The 20,682-nt window shown below is 34.9% G+C and overlaps 1 protein-coding gene across 1 annotated transcript in view; it reads right to left on the reverse strand.

Moving 5' to 3' along the window:
* Positions 1-398: 398 nt before the first annotated feature.
* LOC120768631 overlaps positions 399-20,682 on the reverse strand; it is a 65,079-nt gene continuing 44,795 nt past the window's right edge. Inside the window, exons 3-5 of the mRNA XM_040095396.1 lie at positions 12,887-13,023; positions 6,018-6,194; positions 399-1,788 (exon numbers count right to left, since the gene is read on the reverse strand). Of these exons, the coding sequence (XP_039951330.1) occupies positions 1,691-1,788; positions 6,018-6,194; positions 12,887-13,023 (412 nt within the window). The 3' untranslated portion in view covers positions 399-1,690. The remainder of the gene's footprint in view (positions 1,789-6,017; positions 6,195-12,886; positions 13,024-20,682) is intronic.

Below are 20,682 nucleotides of genomic sequence, written 5' to 3' on the forward strand. Positions count from 1 at the left end.
CATGGTAGCCAAGAGGCATATAATCGGGACACTCATTAACCGAAACAATCCTTTGAGCAAATTAATCAGGACAGAGCTGAAACTTTTGTATGCTTCTTCTTCTTTTTTTGCACTCTTCACAAAATTAAATGGAGACCCATGCACGCTCATGCCGACTTTTGATGGTGCGGGCTGGCTTAATAGGGTAAAAATGCTGAAGTATAAGAACAATCCCTTACTACTATGCATAAATGAAGTGAAAGAAATCGCTTGAAAAAATAATAAGACATTTTTTAAGTTTTTTAAAGAAAGATTTTATAAACAAAAATTATAAAATTGAGAAAAAGCAACCTTAAAAAATATCTCTCGACAAACTCACGTTAAAATTTTGAGTTTATGAATAAATTACAATTATTCTAAGAATGAAGTTTGGAGTTTAGCTATCTGGTGCTCATGAAATGAATATTTGTATGACAAATTCTATGTTTATTTTGAATATTAAATATCATTAAACTCTTCTCTTCAGAGCAATGTAAACATAAAAAACCTATTAATCAAATTTAGGTGTTGAATTTCATTTTCACAATTCAGATTCGCATATTTAAGAAACAATATCAAATTATGGGAACAAATTGAATAAATTAAAAAATTATCACATAATATTAGAAATTTTTGCTACAATTTCGCTTTCAAAAGTTACTGTTATTATTGTTTGGTATTTAAGTTTATTCTGCACGCCACCGCATAACTAAAATCAAATTTAATTTCATTAATGCAGCCAATAACGACAAGAGCACGGACTTGCCACATGCTAATATCTGATTTTACTAATTCATTTTAATGCTAACCTATAAATTAATTACTTTATTTAGTCGCTATTAAATACAGTTATTTTGAAAATGCTGAAAGCTTTTAATGTATGTAGGTGTACATGCACGTGTGTGGGTGTGGGTGAGTGTGCGTTTATAATACATATGTGTATGTGTATTTATGAATCTATATTTAACTAAGTGCACCGCAATTATATTTAGTAACTCAATTGGGAATGGACAAAGGTGCGGAAGTTAAGGCATATATACAGATGTGTGAACCAAAAAGTTGTATGTATGTATGTATGTATGCGAGTGTGCGTTATTAACAAAAAAGTAATTTCCGCATTTATCATTATATTTATTGACTTTTACTTTGCTTGTTTGTTGGTTTGCCTATAATTAGCTAACGGCTAAGGATTTACTTACTCGCTTAGGTGCTTGCTTGCTTGGTGTCTTTACAACTACACTTACGAACTAGTCAACTCATATTCACATACATATGTATATACAATATATAGTATAAGTATATATGCCCAACCACAATAATTGTTAATTGCTATTTACTTTCTATTTATCTACTTAATGTACGCCTGCATCTTAATTGCCTACTATGAAGTATTATTTGCATTATTTTTTGTTCGACACAATTGACACAGGGTGTCCGTCCATTTGCTTAATGTTGGGTTTGTTGTTGCTGACGATGACGTCGCTGTTGTTGTTGTTGTTGTTGTCATTGCGACGACAGTGTTGGCAGCTGACATTGTTGCAGCAGGTGTAGTTGTTGCTACTGTAGCTTTTGCCGTTTCAGCTGTTTCAGCCGTTATTGCTTTTGTGACTGCTGGTTGTGTCGTTGTTATCACAACGGGGCACTGGCCCCGCACCAGACCCTAGGTTTCCTCTCAGAGATATTTCGGACGTGACATACAACAGAGCAAACTCATATTCTTGTAAATGAAGTTGTGACTGCTCTTCGCCGAGTCGAGCGCGGCGCTGCGTTCTACGTTGGCAGGCAAGAAAACAAGTTCGCAGTCAGGCAAGAAGAGAGAGAGAGAGAGAAAAGTAAGTAGATTTGCCATTTATTAAATTGCTGTGATGAAAAGTGCGAAATGTGTTTTGGTTGGTGTTTGTTGTGCCGACTGATGATGATGTTGAAATGGAAATTATATTGAAAAATATTTTTACGCACGCACACGCACGCACCCACACACATACATGTACAACACATAAATTTGCGTAACTGTATGTTTGGAAATCAAACTTCTCGTTAGTTAACTTCATTTATTTTTCTATTTCTTCGAATTGTGTTCATTTTGAATGCACGAATATTTCTTGTGAAATTTTTGATGAAAATGGAAACATGTAGTTATATACTTCGTATTTATTATTTGTTTTTAAAACAAATAATAATCTTAATTGAAGTAGTTTCTGTGTATTCTTTTCATTTTCAAAGAAATTTAAATTTGTTTGCATTGCAGATTATTGAAAAATAATAGAGAATATTTTTATTAAAATATATTTTTTTATTATATTTTTTTTCATGTTGTTTCGTATTATTGCTGAAAATTTCTTGTTATTTCAAATATTCATATTTTTCAGAAAATATTTGTGATTTTCATGATGTGACTCATTTAGTTTAGAATAGGTTTATGCCTCCTGCTGATATTTTCAAGAAATTTGGGCTTTTGTTCTGATATTTTTCCTAAACTAGGAAAAAAAATTAGTTTAAAAAACGTTTGGATCCTTTCGAAATAAACTCGTTAAGTTGAAAAGCCGAATTGAACAAATATCTGACGTTGACTCTCGAAACCCTACTAAGCAAAAAACTACAGATTTGAAGAAACTGTTTTCCAAACTTTTCAGGCTTTTGCTTAAAGGTTTGGCCAATTAGGCAAGTAACAAGAAGAAAAGTTAATTTCGGTTGCATCGAAGCTATATTATATTTCACAAATACAAAAGATTCCTCAAAAAATTTGATAGTTTTTATGGTGGCTATATGTTATAGATACATGAACTAAACATTGTCTTAGACAATAATCTATGCCATATTTCGTGAAGATATCCTTCCAAACAAAAAAGTTGTTCATAGTAGAATTCGATTTTGATCGATCAGGTTGTATGACAGCCATATGCAATAGTCATCTGACCTGAACAATTTCTTCGGACATTGCATAGTTACCTTAGATATTAACTCATGCCATCTTTTGTGAAGATATCTTGTCAAACGAAAAAGTTTTCTATACAAGGACTTCATTTTGAGAGTTCAGTTTGTATGGCAACTATATGCTATAGTGGTTCGATATCAGCGGTTCCGGCGCATAAGAAACTTTTTGAGAAGAAAAGGAAGTGTGCAAAGTTTTAGGTCGATATCTTGAAAACTAAGTGACCGACAACATCCAGAGCTCTTCTGTCTTAAATCGAATATCTGAATGGTATGATTTCTGAATTTAGAATATAAAAACAGATTTCTGAAGAATTTCTGAATGATTTGCGAGTAGAAAAAAATTCAAAAAAGTTCACTCTTAAAAGTGTCACATTCAAAAATCATTTATAAGCACACTCTTTTTCGTATAAACAGGTATTAAGAACTGTTTGCCAAAGTTCAAGTAAAATTCCAACATGCTGTCCAACCATTATTTTAGAGCAAACTGAAATCAAAATCCTCTTCAACGAAAGTTTAGAACAAAATATTCCATAAGCATATAAAAATTTGCATGTATCCCATAAATAAACTCAACTTAATAAAAACGTTGACCTCAGCGCCATCTAATTTATAAGTTTTGATTATAAAATTTAATAATAAGCCAACTAATACATCATATTCACCAAAAATCACCAAAACTATGAACAAAATATTAAACTACAAAATTTAATATAATTTAAAACGAATTAATGTTACTTAATTCCATACTGTAACTACCAATGAATGACAGATATTAATTGCAGCTCAACAGGGCGTATGATTGATCTCTATTGCATTGTATAAATATAATGCAGAAATAATATCGAGAAGCGCATAAATTATTATATACGGGTATATACCTATATCTACCTTTATATATATTATATAAATATACATTTATATATATATGTAGTATATATACTTTTTATATATGTTCACTGGCGTTTGCATGCACGTTATTAGATAATAATTCAATTATGCAGCTAAAACGCAATTATAATGCAGCCATTGTGCAAAGGCAAATGTGGGCTTATAACAAACGTTTGTGAGTTTAATCGCCACACAATGCATGTGGAGTATTTCCAGCCCAGCACACATATGTACATATATACTAAGTAATTTGAAATTTTACGCTTCTTGCATTGCCTGATGACTGTTAGCTGATAACTGTTGTCTAGTAAAGCTACTCTTGCTATTTTCACAATTACGCACATTCATCAATGACAAAAATATGTGCAAGTCTGCAAGGCATAAACTTGTAAAGTTATTAAAAGCATGCTGAATTACAGCACAATGACCAAGAAGGTGACGTCCGAGGACATTTTGGATTGACTTGTCTTCTGATAATCTTTTATATCCACAGTTGAGAATAGTACGGTGGCTGCTACAAGGTAGAAAATAATAGAACGTGTCAGAGATGGATCTGATATACTTGTATGTATGTATACACATATTTTGATATTTATAGTATAAAATCAATAATTGTTGATAATGTAGCTTTCTAGAGATTTACTGAATAAATCTTCTGATTTGCTATTGATCAATACTGATGGGTCTTGAAGATGACTCATGTTTTCAATTTTGGAAAGTCACACGAAAGCAGGTAGTTTGGGCCACCGTGAGAATAACAGGCTGCAATTTGCAAAATAAAACTGAACTACTAACAAATTAAGGAAGAATTTAACGAAGAACTTTCAAAGTAAAACTTTCATTTTTCATTCTTAATACAAATTTCGATTTTTTCACTTGAATATTCGATTTTTAATTTTGTATATTTTTATTAGTGTATATGGTCTAAAGGCTCAAATTATCAGACCTATTTATTAAAAATAACACACACCAAAAGGCCTACGTTGATTCGAAAAGTACTGAAAATGTACTCCTTGGTAATCTCAAGGGTTCGGAGCTGCATTTGGGTGGATTTGGATCACCTTAGGAACCAAAATGTACAAATTTCATACATTTTCGACAGCAATACTTTGGAGATACTTATATGTACAAGCTAAGGTTTAATACTAAAAATAAAGGAAAGTAGAATTGACACTAGAAATGCAGCTCCAATAGTCGCGGAGCTAGGCACTAATACATCAGCAGAGAACACCAGCAGCAGTGGAGAGTATAGCCAGAAACAAATGATTTTACCAAAGGTCACAAAGGCACCAAGGGCAATGAGATAGTGGACGATCCGATCTATATAGGAGCATGGCAAGGAAAATCAAAATGCGAATGAACGAGTTACCTGTGTGCAAAACGGCAAAAGTCACGGCCTAATTCTACTCACTGTAACAACATGAATGGAACACATACTGCTTGCCGGCGCCGATCTGGCTACCAGATCGATAAAATTGTAGGAAATGTACTTCTAAACGGAACTTAAATTGATATCGCAAAGGATCTAAACTGTTCTATGCGTGGCGCATAAGTCATACCTGCCTAATACATATAACCTGACCCAAAAAATACTGCTTTTTATAGTATTAGGGCCAATTTGACCCCAAATCATAGCTGGCGGTTCTATAAATTTTTGACATTCTAAGGCAAAAAATAATAATTTCCTAGAAAGTTCTTGCTTATTTGAGCTAAATTATCGATAATTGGTACACATTATTGGAATGCATCGAGGGAGTGACTAAACTGCTTATGTGTAACTCGAAAATGTGATTATTGCGATATTTCTCAAAACATGTCTGTCCATAAAGTATGGTTTTCAAGCCATTACAGGAAAACTCTACAGAGAAAGTTGTTTTCACATATGACATATACTCATATATAGTATTTATAGAACGCTATATATATAAGCATATCTTCACAAAGTAATTGTAACTGAACCTTACAACTGCGTATGCTGTCTCTACCATATTGCACAAATGATTTATACGCTAACCAAAGGAGGCAATACGCTTCACATCAAATTCACAGGCACACATATGTATGGATGTGTAGCACAGAATAATTATTATGCCACTATTAAGCATTATTAATGCAATTTGTTTGCGTTATTTTAATGTGTTTGCCATGTAATTACATGTAAGTGTAAGAGTACTCACCGAGATATGTGTCGTGCTGCGGCATGTACTCCTGCATTTCGGCCAGCAGCACAGCTATCTCCTGCGAATCCTTCGTAATGCTGCATAATTCCTCTTGATTGAAGTCGGGTGTTATTTGTTTGCAAAGCAGTATTTGACTGATGACATTGCCGAGATTCGAGGGCCCAGCACGGTTCTCTGTGAAAGGCAAGAGGCAGGGAGAGAGAGTGAGTGACACACAAACACACACGCAAGTAGTAATTAAAATATTATTTTATTAAAGGCATATTGTATGAGGCGCTTCAATTGGTAAATAAAATGAATATTAATGGCGTTATGTAATTGTAGGGAAGTGATTGTGTGTGTAATTTTAAATTATTTCGTTGCCATGTCGTATGAGTAATATTTTCATTGTGTTTATTTGCATTGTTTCACTATTTGCCAACGCCGTGCTTGTTTACAAGCGCGCTTTTCGCATTAATTGCGCAGCAAATAATGTGTTTTCGTTGTTGGTTTTGCTTGTTTACAATTTCTTTTTAACCCGCTTGACAGCATATTAAATGTTAAACAGCAGTTATGTATTAAGTCAAGCGCGTTTGTGTTTGTGTTCGTACGCAGTAAATATTAAATATGTTTACAATGCGAATCATTAGCAGTCCATTGTTATTATTTTCGATTATTTTAGTCAATTTAGTAGTTTTATTTAAAAGAAAATATACAGTAAGTATTCTTATAAGAAATTTGTAACATAGTGCAGAAGAGTTTGTGCTTCTAATGGTTTGTTGCAACCCACAAAACTGAGCGTGACACTATATATAGATATAGAGTAGATAAAGTCTTATCAAATTTGATCCGGACACAATTAGATGTGGAGTAAATACAATCGAAATTGATCCGGACTGATAATAATTTCATATAACAAAATTATTGTTATCGTCTTCAAAATAGGTTTCTAAGTTATTTGCAGCATACCAAATTTTAATCAAATTTTCCTTATACATGTTCCAGGTCTTGGCTAGGATGGATTCAGTGCCTTTAACGAATATTGGTTCTTTTCGGTTTTGGCTTTTTGGAGCGCCATTCGCTGGTATGTTGTTGGACAGTTTCGGTGTCATATTCATAAATCCACATCTTATCAGCAATAAGTAATGCGTTTGATGAATACAGGGTCCTCAGCTATGATGTTAAGCACCTCTTTTGTAGCCTTTACTTGACGGCATTTTTGCAATAGGTTCAAATCTTTTAGTACGAGTCTAGCACTGAAACGCTTCATACCCGAAATACTAGTCAAAATGCTTTCAGTTGACCCCAAAGAGATTTCGAAATTCTATCTCACTGATCTCAACACAATGATTTTCAAGCACTGTTTTTGTAACTTGTTTGATGTTATCGTAATTAGCAGTTTTGGATTGGTGACGCTCGATTAGCTCACTACTTTCACTCAATACTTTGTGCCACTCAAATACTTGTGTACGTGATAAAGTAGACTACGTAAAATATTTGTTCAACATTTTAAATCACTTTATAGCCACAATTTCGTTAGAAATATAATTTAGTAAAATTCTTTTCATTTAAATTTCTTTTAGTCTCGTAATATATGGCGATCAAACTTCACTAGAAAATAAAAACTGTATCAATATAAGAAAAAATTGTCATAATTATCGGCAGGGATTCATTTTAAGATTAGGGGATATCTATCTGTATCTTCAATTGTCCATCGTTCTATCTACCTGTCGGTCTAGGCAAGTGAAATTTAAACTAAAAACTTAAAAATTCTGATCAAACTTTGCAAATATACTCCCTGGTATTCTGAGTAGTTTGAAGTTGCATATGGGCGGATTTGTACCACCTTAGGAACCAAACTGTACAAATTTCAAAAATTTTTGGCACCAATACTCCGTACCTGGCGGGGATAAATGTTTTTAACTAATTTCTAGCATTTTTGAATGGGAAGAGTCACATCTTGTAGTTTCTGATGCTCGATTTAAATATTGTATGGTGAAAGACTCATTTGGCATTTAAAATAATATTATATGGAAGTGGACGGACTACCTGATTTTACTGTGCATGAAGGTATCAAAATAATGTTATGCGCCAAATTTAAATCTAAGTGGTCAAGTAGTTACTAATATACATAATATTATACAGTTAGCTCATGAACATCATCGAAGCTTACTACGTTGACTTTAACTGCATTGTCTTACACAACAAACAGCTATCAGACCCAATTTATCCGAAAACTAATGTAAAGCAGGGCTATTTTATTGGTACACCACCTGTACTCTTCCTTATTGTTTGCACGATGTATTGAACAAAGCGTTATTGGGCAAAGTCGGCGTGCCTTGCTTATTTCTGAAACATCTCGAAGAACTGCGTTACGCGGATGATATTGCTCTCGTAGTAGAAAAAAATCAGACATGCGGATAAATCTAAATAAACTTGGCGAGTATGATGGCGCGGTTGGCCGAAAATTTTACATGGAATAAACCGAATTTATCTCTAGGCACAATGACCCCGAATCTGTACCATTCACTGTGCACGACAGAGACATATCGCGGAAAGCAGAATTTTACTGTTTTGAGTCCAAAATTACCAACACTGGAGGTTCTGTTGAAGACATTGTCAACCGCATAAATAAAGCGTGTGGTAAATTTGCTTAGTTAAATGTCACCTGGTCCTCTAAATTAATCTCAGTCAGCATTAAACTTCGTGAAAGCAGTCTTTTTATATCGTGCGAGGCGGTGGCCCAGACCACAAAAGCTTCGCAAAATTCGAACACCAACTATCGAAGCTGCAACGACTCGCATGTATCTGCATGTCGGGTGCAAGGAGCTGCTCCGCAAGGAAGAAGGAGTAGGCAGAGAAAGGCATGTGGCATGCAAAGCTATAGAGTTAACAATTAAACTTAGACGATTTGGCTTTCTAGGCCTTACACTACGCAAAAATACTGATGAGCTGCTCTTTATTGGCACCCTCAGTGTCTAGGAATAGCGAGCGTCTGAAAACATAATGGTGACGTATGATGGATACCGGTATAAAACACTCTCCTAATAACTGGAATAGTCTATCCTAACTTGCCAAAGATAGGAAAAACTTTAATGCTTTTAATTTGGTGCTACGCTACAATCAGAGTCAAAGGAAATACTATATAACATTTCTATTATTTGAGACTCAAAAATACAAAAAAATATATCACAGAACGACAGATCTGATTGAAACTAGACCAAATTGTATGTAACAGGAAAAAAGAGAGAACATATGTATAAGCTTCCCTATAATGTCATTAATATTTGAATACTCTGAAGTCTACCTTATTTGAGCCATAGAGTTTTGATAAATATTTGCCTTTTCGGCATTTGTAGCAAATTTATAGAGATAAATATCGAATGCCCATCAAGGCAAAGGCTATATGTACTATTTAAGGGACTATACGAGTGTGATTCATGAAAAATTAGGCGTTTTTAGTGAATTGTGAAGGTATATTCGCAGCTATATTTTAAATTGATTGTTTTTTACAAAAATATTGAACATTCAAAAACTATTTAACAACTTTGCCGATTTCACAGGATATTTTAAAAATATAAACTATCTAAAAAGCAAAAAAAAATAGATTTTTTGAAAGTGTCATACTGGTATAGCCCCTTAAAATATAACAAATATTCTCCTAAGATATAATTTCAAAAAAATAAGTTCTTTTAACATGTGACTCCATTGTAATCATTATCTAGCGGTGAACGAAACTCTGCACTAAGCGGTGCCTCAAACGAAAACTTCATTTCTGATATAAATTTTCAAAATAATCTTCAAAATTTTACAAACAGTTTACTAATATTTTATGCAAACTTTTCACTTAACGCTACCAAATGTCAACGCATTTAACTCGTAATAATCTTTAACACAAAAGCGTACGAAATTCCAACACTTTCTGAGCGAATGCTCGTACACCAACCAATAATTGTAAATACTTTGCTCGAGAGATATCCACTCAAATCTAACCAAAATTGAATTTTTACGAGCCAACATTTGCCAACTATGCAAAGAGCGCTGCACAAAAATCCAAATTATTGCAAGTAACTCGATTGTGTGTGAATATTTGAGTGTGCGCGCGTATGTGTGTGTGTGTGTAGTTGTGCTGAAATAGTTTCGGCATTAAATGTAGCAGAATAAGTTTACGCGAGTGCAATCTGTGCGCGTGCAAAGCATTTAAATGGCAAGAAAAGCAAAGTTTTCAACGCCACTGCACACACACATTCACACACACAGCGTTACTTGCAAATAACTGCTTGAGAATGTTTGTGTGCGCCAATGCACTGTTAACTTAAAATGAGCATCGCGGGAATATGGCGCTGAGTGCATTATATTGCTTGGCGTAGAAGCGAGTGCGAGGGCAGGCGAGGGGGACGTAATGCGCAATGAACTTGAAGCAGTTTACTATAATGCTTGCAGCGCGACAAGCAATTCAACTAAATAGCAAGTCGGATGATACTCACAGCCACATTCGTAGCTAGGCATACACATGCACCGATTCGAATGGTAAACAAAAGTTTTTGGTACGAGGTCAGTTGGCTGTGACAGTGATTTTTTGAATTGAATGCAGTTTTTGAAAAGAAAAAATGCTAACAAAACCATGTCACGTGTTTTCCAAATTACGCTAAAAACAATTCTTAATTTTCTCACTGTAATTACCGACCTCATTATGCCGTTAGTTAAGAATTTGGCCCAAACATTGTGCCCAGAGAACAGGTGTGAACGTTGAGTATTGAAATTTCCTTATAAAGGACTTCTGAGTACCTGAAATATGACCTTTCATCAGCTATAAATAGATCACCGTTTGGACTGAGGTAGGTAGTTAGAGTGGCTGTCTGATGGCATACCTGGACCTTAAGGAGGCCTATTGTGATACCACCGAGGCTGAGAAATTCACTCACTTTATTGTCTTCTCTCTGAACCAACTCACTCTTCTGATGAAGTTCATCAGTAAAAAAAGTTTAATGTGCAGCCTCCGAAGCATCATTGAGAAACCTTGCAAAGCCTTGCATTCGCGGAGAAGTAGCCAGAGGCATATACATTTCCTCTTCTCCGGAGTTTAATTTTAGAGTAGTACTTCCTCTCGCTAGTTCATCTGCTTCTCCAGGGATATCAGAATGTTCTGAAACCCATTGCAGGTTTATAGTGAAACAAGAAATCCACGACATTTTTTCACTAACTTTGACGAAGACCTAAGCGAATTTTGGAATTTCAAAGCCGCTCGGTTATCTATATATATAAATATATGCCTTGTTGTGAGCACACTACTTGGTAGAAAAAGAAGACTTTACTTAATTGTTGTGGTCTCCACTTGGAAGACACTGCAGTAGTGAGGTAGAAAGAAGACGTATTCGTTATCTAATTTTGTTGAAAAGACACTACCTCTCACTCACTTTTCTAGTTTGGATTCAAACGTATGTATATATGCTTATCCCTTTGTCCCTGTTCACCTTGCCCCTTTCCTACTGTTTGACTGAGAACCAAAGCTTTGACTCATTCTTTCTTGACTGCCCTGTGGTGGAAATCATCGTTTATACATTCCAAACATTATTATTTATAATCTAGAGTCAATTTTATTTGCTTTCCTGTCCTCCCTATCACCATAAAACCTCGTCGAAACTATCGCTTTTGTACGACACCTGGAAACTTCCATTAAGGTGCTACCAGCCAAGGCCTGTGGTGTCTTATGTAGCAAGCCAGAAGGCTTAGGAGAAGTTTACATCCAAGTTCAAAAATCTTAATTTGAATATCTCTCTGAAAGTACTGGTTTTGAGACCTTATAAGTATTTGGTTTTGTTAGCTTTATTATTTCTCTCGAGAGTTCTATATATTCTCCTTGATATGTATTTTGTTTCGTGAGTTTTATCTTTTCTCTCACGTCTTTTCAATCTCTGTAGAGAGATTTAAATTTTCTCTGCAAGGTTTCGCGAACCCAAAGCAAAGAGGCGATGTTGCATGCTAGGAAAGAGCAGATTTTCGTACTTTCAAAAAATTCTCAAAGTTAAAAATTAAACTCAAAAACCAAACCGTCGAACTCGAAACTCGTAGCGACAAATTCTCAGACCAGGCTATATTTTTGGCTACTCAGTTCGAACTTTCTCCTCCAGTTACATGTGACATTTCGCAAAAAATATGTTATGGAAGTTGTTCACTTTTTGCAGTGAAAATGCTGTAAATTCGTTATTTCATGCAACGTGAAGTAATTGTTTCCGAAGAAGAAACCCCAGTTTGCAAAGTAATAACCCTAAAGCAGTTGCACATTGCGCTTAGCCAGTGTAAAATAAGTAAAAGCGCTTGCAATGGCAAGAACACTTCAAATAACAAGTTGAAATGAGATCTCCGATTCACACTATCGTAATAATCGTATGCTGCACGATGTGTTGCTGTAATTCAAGCGCCCGTTTTCAATGAAAAATTTTGCTGTTTTTCTTGTTTTTGTTTTTGTGTTTTCAATGCAACGAGCTGACCAAATTTCACAAGAATTTTTCATTTCTCCTAATGTGCAACCAGATGGCATGTGTGGATGAAAGTTTGCTTGACTTTGAGAGCGTGTGTATGTGTATATGTGGAGGGAGTGTGTGAAAGTGGAGCTTCAATTGCTGTCAGCGGTAATAAAAGTAAGCACCGAAAGCGTTTGAGATTTCCGCTGACAGCTATAAAACTGGAAAAAGGAAAGCAGAGTATAACCTCAAAAGTAGGTGTTAAGCAAAGTTTCGATGCGCTTTGAGACAACTACGCAGGCATATCCTCATATGAAGTGTGAATTGTGGATAAGCGCAACTTGACGTATGCAATTACAAAACTGTGTGTGTGTGTGTGTGATGTGTGTTTGTGTATGGTGTTGTATTCACGTAACCACTTACCATAATAACCGGACATGTCCATTGGCACCACCTGTATGAGGCGATAACTTTTTATTAGTTCGTGTAGGAAACGTTGCGCCAGATAGAAGAGCAGCACAAGATGTGGATTATCGGTGAGCACGCCTTCGCTGACAGCGCTATATGAAAGAAGAGGGAGAGAAAGGAAAAATAATACTTAAAAATTGAAAATATAGTTGAATATATATTTATATTTTATGTAGAAATCGTGAAACTTATTAGATACATGTATAAAAATTTCTCTTTTTTAACTATTTGTTCTCATGTCTGTATTAAGTCGATATGTGTATCTAATATACCTTCAAGAAATCGTATTTTTACTAGGGAGTGCTATATCTTTCCTCACGCGTTGTATTGTTTCTCACGAAACTATCTATATCGCTATTCGCTATATTTTTCTCGTGAGTCTTATATTTTCGCTCACGATTAATATATTTTCGATGCCAAGTTTTATTACACTTTTGCAATCAGTTGCTACATAGTATTAAATTTTTGTTCATCTAACGGTTGTACGTATCACCTAAAAATAAGTTATACATATATAAATACTATATATAAATGATCAGGATGACGAGAAAAGTTGAAATCCGGTTGACTGTCTGTTTGTTTGGTATGTAGATTTCTTAGTAAAAAACAATTTCGAGTTCGCAGAAATTTTTGAAAAAGTGGGCGTGGCCCCGCCCTCTAACAAGTTTAATGTAGATATCACCTTAACCACTTAAGTTGAGAACTTTTACCGATAGCGTGAAAACGGATGAAATCGGAGGACAACCCTGCTCACTCCCCATATAAGTACTAAACGCGCGATGAATCATTAACTAAATTAAATTAAAATTTATCGCCGGTATGGTATGACAAGGCTTTATTTCTCATATAGCAGATTTTTACATTCCACTTGATTCTTTTACCTTCCAATACACAAATCAAGAAGCAATAAATATAGCAGAACTAAACTTCGCTCTAATAATGCCTTCAAAATATGCCACCATATGACTACAAATTATTCACATCCCTCTAAAACTATTTAAGCCCTTAGGTACCGAATATATGGACCCCTGTACCTATAGTTGACTTTTGTTAGAAAATATTTGCCAATGCCTGAGATATATAATTGAAATTCAGGGATAGTAGTTCTCTCACAATGATATGTCTGTATGCCATAAATGAATTAAATCGGACCAATACTTCCATTACCTAATATACTTGTAAACTTGCCTAAAATAGATAAATTTAAGCGTAAACTTGACTTACCCCCCATATAACTAATATTATAATAGGATTTAGGAACATACGGCTGACTTTACTCTAGATGTTTAGTCTTTTAGTATGTAACATTTTAACAGTATGTGATATTGGGAATAATAGATAAAAACTGGGCGATACTACCACAACTTCGATATACTATATATAATGGTTTTTGTTTTTCTAACAAACTTTATGTGTATGTCAGTATAGGAGTTATATATAGTATATGTACATATATATAAAAATGCTTGGAGTTCGATCCTCAGGTTGGCGTTTTACTCTTTAAAGTAATTCCCTGGCTTTGATCCTTGCAAGTTGCAAGAGTATAAAATGTTCAGTTGCACCCGAACTTAACCCTTCTCTGCTTGTTGTTAATGGTTTCGCGATTTTCTACCGAAAGTTTTATATTTGTCACTCTCCGTCATTAGTGTGTGTTTTAAATTACTTAATATTATCACTTACACATTATTTTTCCTCCCTTTATTACCTTCATTCGCTAAGCCAATTCAGTGATAACGATATTTTAGCTCTGACTCGTGAGTCATGTCTTTTCTATCACAGGTATCTTAACTTATTTTGCAAATTTGGTAACATTGGACAATTTTTTCATGATATAATATTATTCTTATAGGACCCTATAAACTAGAACTGCATAGTTAGATATTTTAAACTCTAAACCCCTTTAATATTAAACTGAACACCACAACCCTTTCACAACATCTTCCGAATACACTGTGTTTTGGTATTTATGCCAACATAATTAATTGTTGTAACTCAACATAGAGTGTAGGAGAACTTTACAAGGTCAAAGGCGCGAAGAGAGTGAGTAGCGGAATTGATTGCTTCGTCAGCGCAAAGATGGACGACAAAGAAGCAATATAATAAATGAGAAAAAATAATAAACAACGAAGACAAGGTACAAAAACCAATTAGCAAGTAGTATAGATATAAACAAGAAATAAACAAATTTTGTAAACAATAGCTTTGAAAGCATTACGCGCGACCTTCGACAATCAAATCAAATAAATCTCACAGAATTAAAACGAAAATAATCATTGTGAATTAGAGAGAATATAAAAAAAAATTGTGCGAATAAAGGCGCTGAACTAAAGCTGAATTGAGTTCATGTAGTTCATGAAACTTTTTAATACAAAAACAAATACATATAAGTTGCTACTAAAGAAGGGGTTTAGGGAAACCAAAACCAGAGCGACCGCGTGGTGGAACACGCTTTATCTCGAAAAGTATATAATTTGGTAACAGCTGGTAGTAGAAGAGTTAGAGGAAGCCTCTCTTGCATAGAAAGAGCGAAAGGAGAAGCACTTGATATCCTTAAGAGTTAACACGAACTTGACGGTGCGGAGTCGGTCATAAAAGTTTAAAGAATTCAGACTCTGATTAAGATCATCGTTTTTGTTGTTGTTGTTGTTGTTGTTGTAGCGGCAGAAAACATTCCTGAAGTAATTTCGAGGCATGGTACCGAGTTGACAGTCTTTGGTCGGAAAAAAAGTCCAGGTCCGTTTCGGTTAGTAAGACCAGACTGTCATGGGAACGTCATCGTTTTTCTTGTTTCTTGTTATTGGTCTAGCTTGTTAACTCCTAATGCATTCAAGATCATATCTGTAAATCTATTTTTAAAAGAGAATTTCTATCTATTTGAATACGTTTTTGGAAGCTAAGAAGCCATAAAACTATACTACTCATCTTGACATTTGACATTTTTAGATTTATATGTATATAGAGAGAGAGAGAAAGAGAAGAGAAAACTGAAATTGCGTGGTTCCGACACTTTTGCCTGGAAAATGGGAAATAGAGCTAAAAACTTGCGTAGCTTGACCTAATAACGTTATGAATATTTACAGTTTCTGCTCGATACCGTTATAATACCCTATTGCACCAGCAGCCTCAATGTAACCCAAAGTGAAATTAATACTAGAGTATAAGTATATAACACGAAATACCCCAATTATGCACACACACAAACATATTTCAACTTGCAACTGCCACGAAAACTCATTTCACGCACACAAGCGCGCACATACACAGAAATTCCACGAGAACCCAATAAGATATTCATAATATCGCTCGTAAAGCAATCAAAAGTTGTGGATTTGTAAACAAATGAAATTTTCGCAAGCCACATACAAACATACAAACAAGATATACATACATATATACATAAAATATACATATAAAATATATATAAACAAGCACAAAAACAACCTACAAGCGCACAGACAAGCTATGCTTGTATGCGGCATAACGGCATATTGCACTTGTAAAACGGTACATTAATTTTTTATTTTCACACCGATTTGCCTTCAACACATATGCCGAACACATACTATATACCGTTCATATATATTTTGTGTAATTTTTTCATCATTTTTTTTTTGTTTTCTGCTTCATTTCATGCTCGTCCTTGCTGATGCCTTCCGCGTCTGCCGCATTGAGGCATACAAATTGCAAATTAATCTCTTTTTTGCTCGCCGCCACAACGAGCGCTTCTTGAGGCGACCCACTGCCGGCTCGGCTTCCTACAGGCGCACACACACACACAAGCATACGGCGAAAGTTTTATACAATTTTTTCTTAGCGGCCTTACTACTTTCTGTCCTCCTTGCCTTTCCGATTTTCGTTAAATTTTTTTTCATCTTCTGCTTTGGCTGAAATTAAATCAGTGCATTTACTCGGCCGCGCAGCACTGGGATTTCTGTAGTGGCGTTGCCGCTGCTTAGCATCAGGTAAAATTGGACGATTTTCCCAAGGTCAGCAGTTCGGTTCTGTTATGCATTCCACGCCTGGGAGTTTAGCCACAAACATAAAAGTTGAAGTGGTTTATAGTATGAGTGTATACAGTTAATTAGTAAGTAAGTATTCGTTGTAATGGGATCAATGCTGTGGAAATTTATGAGCTTCAAGGAAAATGTTATAGTGCTGCTGTGACTTATAAATACTTATGTGCGGTATGTTATGGCACGTGTTCGACGATAAATTGCATTCCTTTATGCGAGGTGAGAATTTAATAGACTCTTTGATTTATTGAATTGAATTCCGATTTAATATTTATGAAGAGAATGCAATTTCTCTAATATTTGTACCCTGAACAGAGTAAATTAAAGTGGTCACAAAAATTGTAACTGGAAATGTCTGAGACCCTTTATAATATACAAATAAATGATCAGCATGGAGAACTGATACGATTTAGCTATGTGCAACAAATGTTAGAATAGTGGTACAATCGATCATTTGCTTTGAAATATATCCAAAACTCGCGGATTTCTTTTCAATAATAATTCTCTTAAGTTCTAAGAACTTAAAAATTTTTAGAAAATAGATTCTGGAAAACGTTGCAAAATTTTGACGAAAAATGCAATTTTCAATTGTTTTCAAAGATTTGTGATACAGTGAAATGATCAGCCCGCGCCGCAGACACTTTTTATGATATATAAAGATTGAGAGAATACCAGCTATTTCTTGTCATTTGATTGAGATATTTTCAATTACCTTAAATGGTTTGTGACTTTGCTTTGTTTGTGCCTGATTGTAGGCAATAGGCTAGGTTAGGTTAGATTAGGTTAGGTATGATGGCTGACCCAGATATCGCAGTGCTTTGTGAAGCCATAAAAACAGTAACTTTAACCAGTTAAACGCTTTGTGACCAATTTGTCTAGGCGTTTAATTTCTACACTCAAGTGTTTGGCGATTAATCTTTGAACGCGAAACAATCAAGAAAGAAGTGTTGAGTTGTTTCCGCCTCTCTTCTTCCACGCAGTTGCAGCATCTGGCGTCCGTTAAGATTCTCAACCTGACAGCATGAATGTCGATAGGACTACGGCCGGAGAGAACGCCCATAACTAGAGAGGTGCTAAGTTTACTGAGGGAAAATATCTCTTGCGGCCAATCTTGGGCCAGAAAGATCTTTTAACAGCGCATCAGTCGATTGTAGTCCAGCTACTGAGAGTGGAGCTAGGGCACCCTCTCTTGCCAGCTTAGCTTTACAGTTGCCTATGATTCTGCTTTGGCCTGGCACCCATTTTAGTCTTATCACAAAATGACTTGATAACCAGTCTTGAACGCAAGTTAGTGAGCTCAAGGCGACTATCGAAAAACGTGAATATAGTCAAGAATTGTGGCCAATGATTTCATTGAATTTTATAAAAGCACTATGAAATTATCGTCACATTTATGACAACCAGGTGTATGACGTGGCTAAATTTCGCCTTAAGGTATGCAATGTTTTCTGTATATTTATATTTAGGGACTAAAAATTTACTGCCTACATTTAGGAGAAACAGGTATATGACTTGGCTGAATTTTCGCCATACGGTATGCAATGTTTTCTGTGTATTTCAGGAGACTAAAAAATTTCTGCCATTATTTGGGTAAATAGGTAAAATCCTAGCGTTCATATTTGTAAAATAAACATGAAATATTCAAATCTTTGTAGCTCTTTGCAATTTTATATCATACAGTTAAAACGAAATAATTGTTCCAAAATATATAAATTCAACAAAAATACAACATTTTCAGATGTTCGTCAAAAAGAGTAACTTTAGCAAAATAAATTTTTCTCGAGCCAATTACTATGCAATTATTTGCCTGCAACGAGCTGCATCTCTTTTCTTTTAGAATTCTTTTTCAGAAATTTATTGCTGCAAAAAAAAAGACCTGCTTAAATACAAATATTGCACATTTGCAAGGACATTCAAGAAGCACATTTGTCTTGCTTTTGTCTATCCGCTGGTCAGCTAGACGCCTAGCCAAAAGATGTCGAATATATTTGAGACAAGAAATATGTCATTTAAGCGGCAAAAACAACGGTCTCGCATGCATATATAAATACAAAATAAACAAGAACGCAGAATGGCCAGAAAATGTAAAACAAAAACGCAAGTAAAAACTCGCCAAGTCAAGAAAATTGTGCAGAGAAAAAGTCTTTTGCAGCTGCTGCCAATAGCTATTATGGTCATATTTCAACAGTACTTGTACATCTGACAAAATTCTACAGCACTTTAACGAATTTTTATTACTTTTTGTCTACTCGTTGTTTAAGGCTTTCGGCCCTTTTTATCCTTATGATGATGTGCAATAATTCAGACGCCGAAATATTATAAGGACACCAGCACAGAGACTACGGACGAGACAACGGTTTGCAGTCCGAGGCTGAGCTTCGACATTGGCATTGACATTTTGGCTCACTGAAGCAACAGCAGCGCATACAAAAAATCATAGCAAAAAGACAAACAGAAAATACACTTTATTTAAATGCTGCAATGGCGTTTAGTAGAAAAAATCACTAAAGAAAATAAAACAACTCATTGAGAAGGCTGCTGGGCTCTGATTCACCAAATAATTGAGAAAAATAATTTAAGCTTAAAATAATATAAATAATAAGGTCATTTCTGCGAATTTACGATGCCCATTAAATTGAAACATACATACAATTATATGCTAATGGCTTAAGCAACAAATCAGCCGCAGTTTTTGTTTTAATTTTTTCTTTTGCCAAAAAAGAGTGGCTAACATATAAAGTTGCAACAATAAATTTGAGTGTAATATGTCGCACACATTTTCGCCGTTTAATAAACCGCGCGCCCTCGCACGCAGTTAGCGTATATTAGCGTGTCATTATGCTAATGCCATGCAATTTGTGTTGCTCATACGCCACGTAGCACGCATAAACAAGAGGGCGAGCCGGCTTAGATACTTTGCGGCTCTTTTGAGTTGACAATTTTTGGCTGCGAAGCAGGCTTTGCTCACTACACTGACATGCTTTAGCTGTTTGCTGGATTTTCTGTTGTTGTAGTTGTTGCTTTTGTCGCATAATTTCCAGCATGTTTCTAGCATTTCAAGCAATTGAATTTCCGGTTTTTGAAAAGATATGTAAATTGTTGAAATAAAATAATAAAATGACACAAATTACTCAGTGCATACGTGACACAATGGTGTAGAAGTCGAAAAAGACAGAAAAACAATAATAATAAGTGTTCTTCACTCCAGCATATTTTTGGGTATTCGCTAATCAAAAGTATGTGGTATACGCTAACTAAAAGTATGTGGTATGTTGGTTAGCGTATACCCAAAAGTATATAAATATGAAAAGCACTTGATATAATTGCTTCCATGGTCGTTGGTAATAGGATTATACATACATACAAGACTACATTTTATCATACAAGCTTGATTAGCTGTACCGCCTACAGTACTCTGCTTATCACACATTGGTTCGTTGCATGTCTGCTGCCACACACAAGCTTTTTATTTTACAAAAGAGACTTAAATTTTCTCCTTTAAAAGCTCAGTCATTCCTTCTGTTTTCAATAGCCTGACTTCCTTTGACATTTTCATGCTTCAACTGTCACATTTTCACATACCTTCTTAAATATATGCATACACACATATACTTATATACATACTTTTTACAACATATCTGCCTTCAATTCAATTATGGAAATATGCCACAAATTTGAATTTTTTATAACTTCCCTCTTGTAAAAAATGTTATGTTGCCTGACTTTTAATACTTTGAT

Source organism: Bactrocera tryoni, chromosome 2 (genome assembly GCF_016617805.1).
Source record: "Bactrocera tryoni isolate S06 chromosome 2, CSIRO_BtryS06_freeze2, whole genome shotgun sequence".
Taxonomy (NCBI): Eukaryota; Metazoa; Arthropoda; class Insecta; order Diptera; family Tephritidae; genus Bactrocera; species Bactrocera tryoni.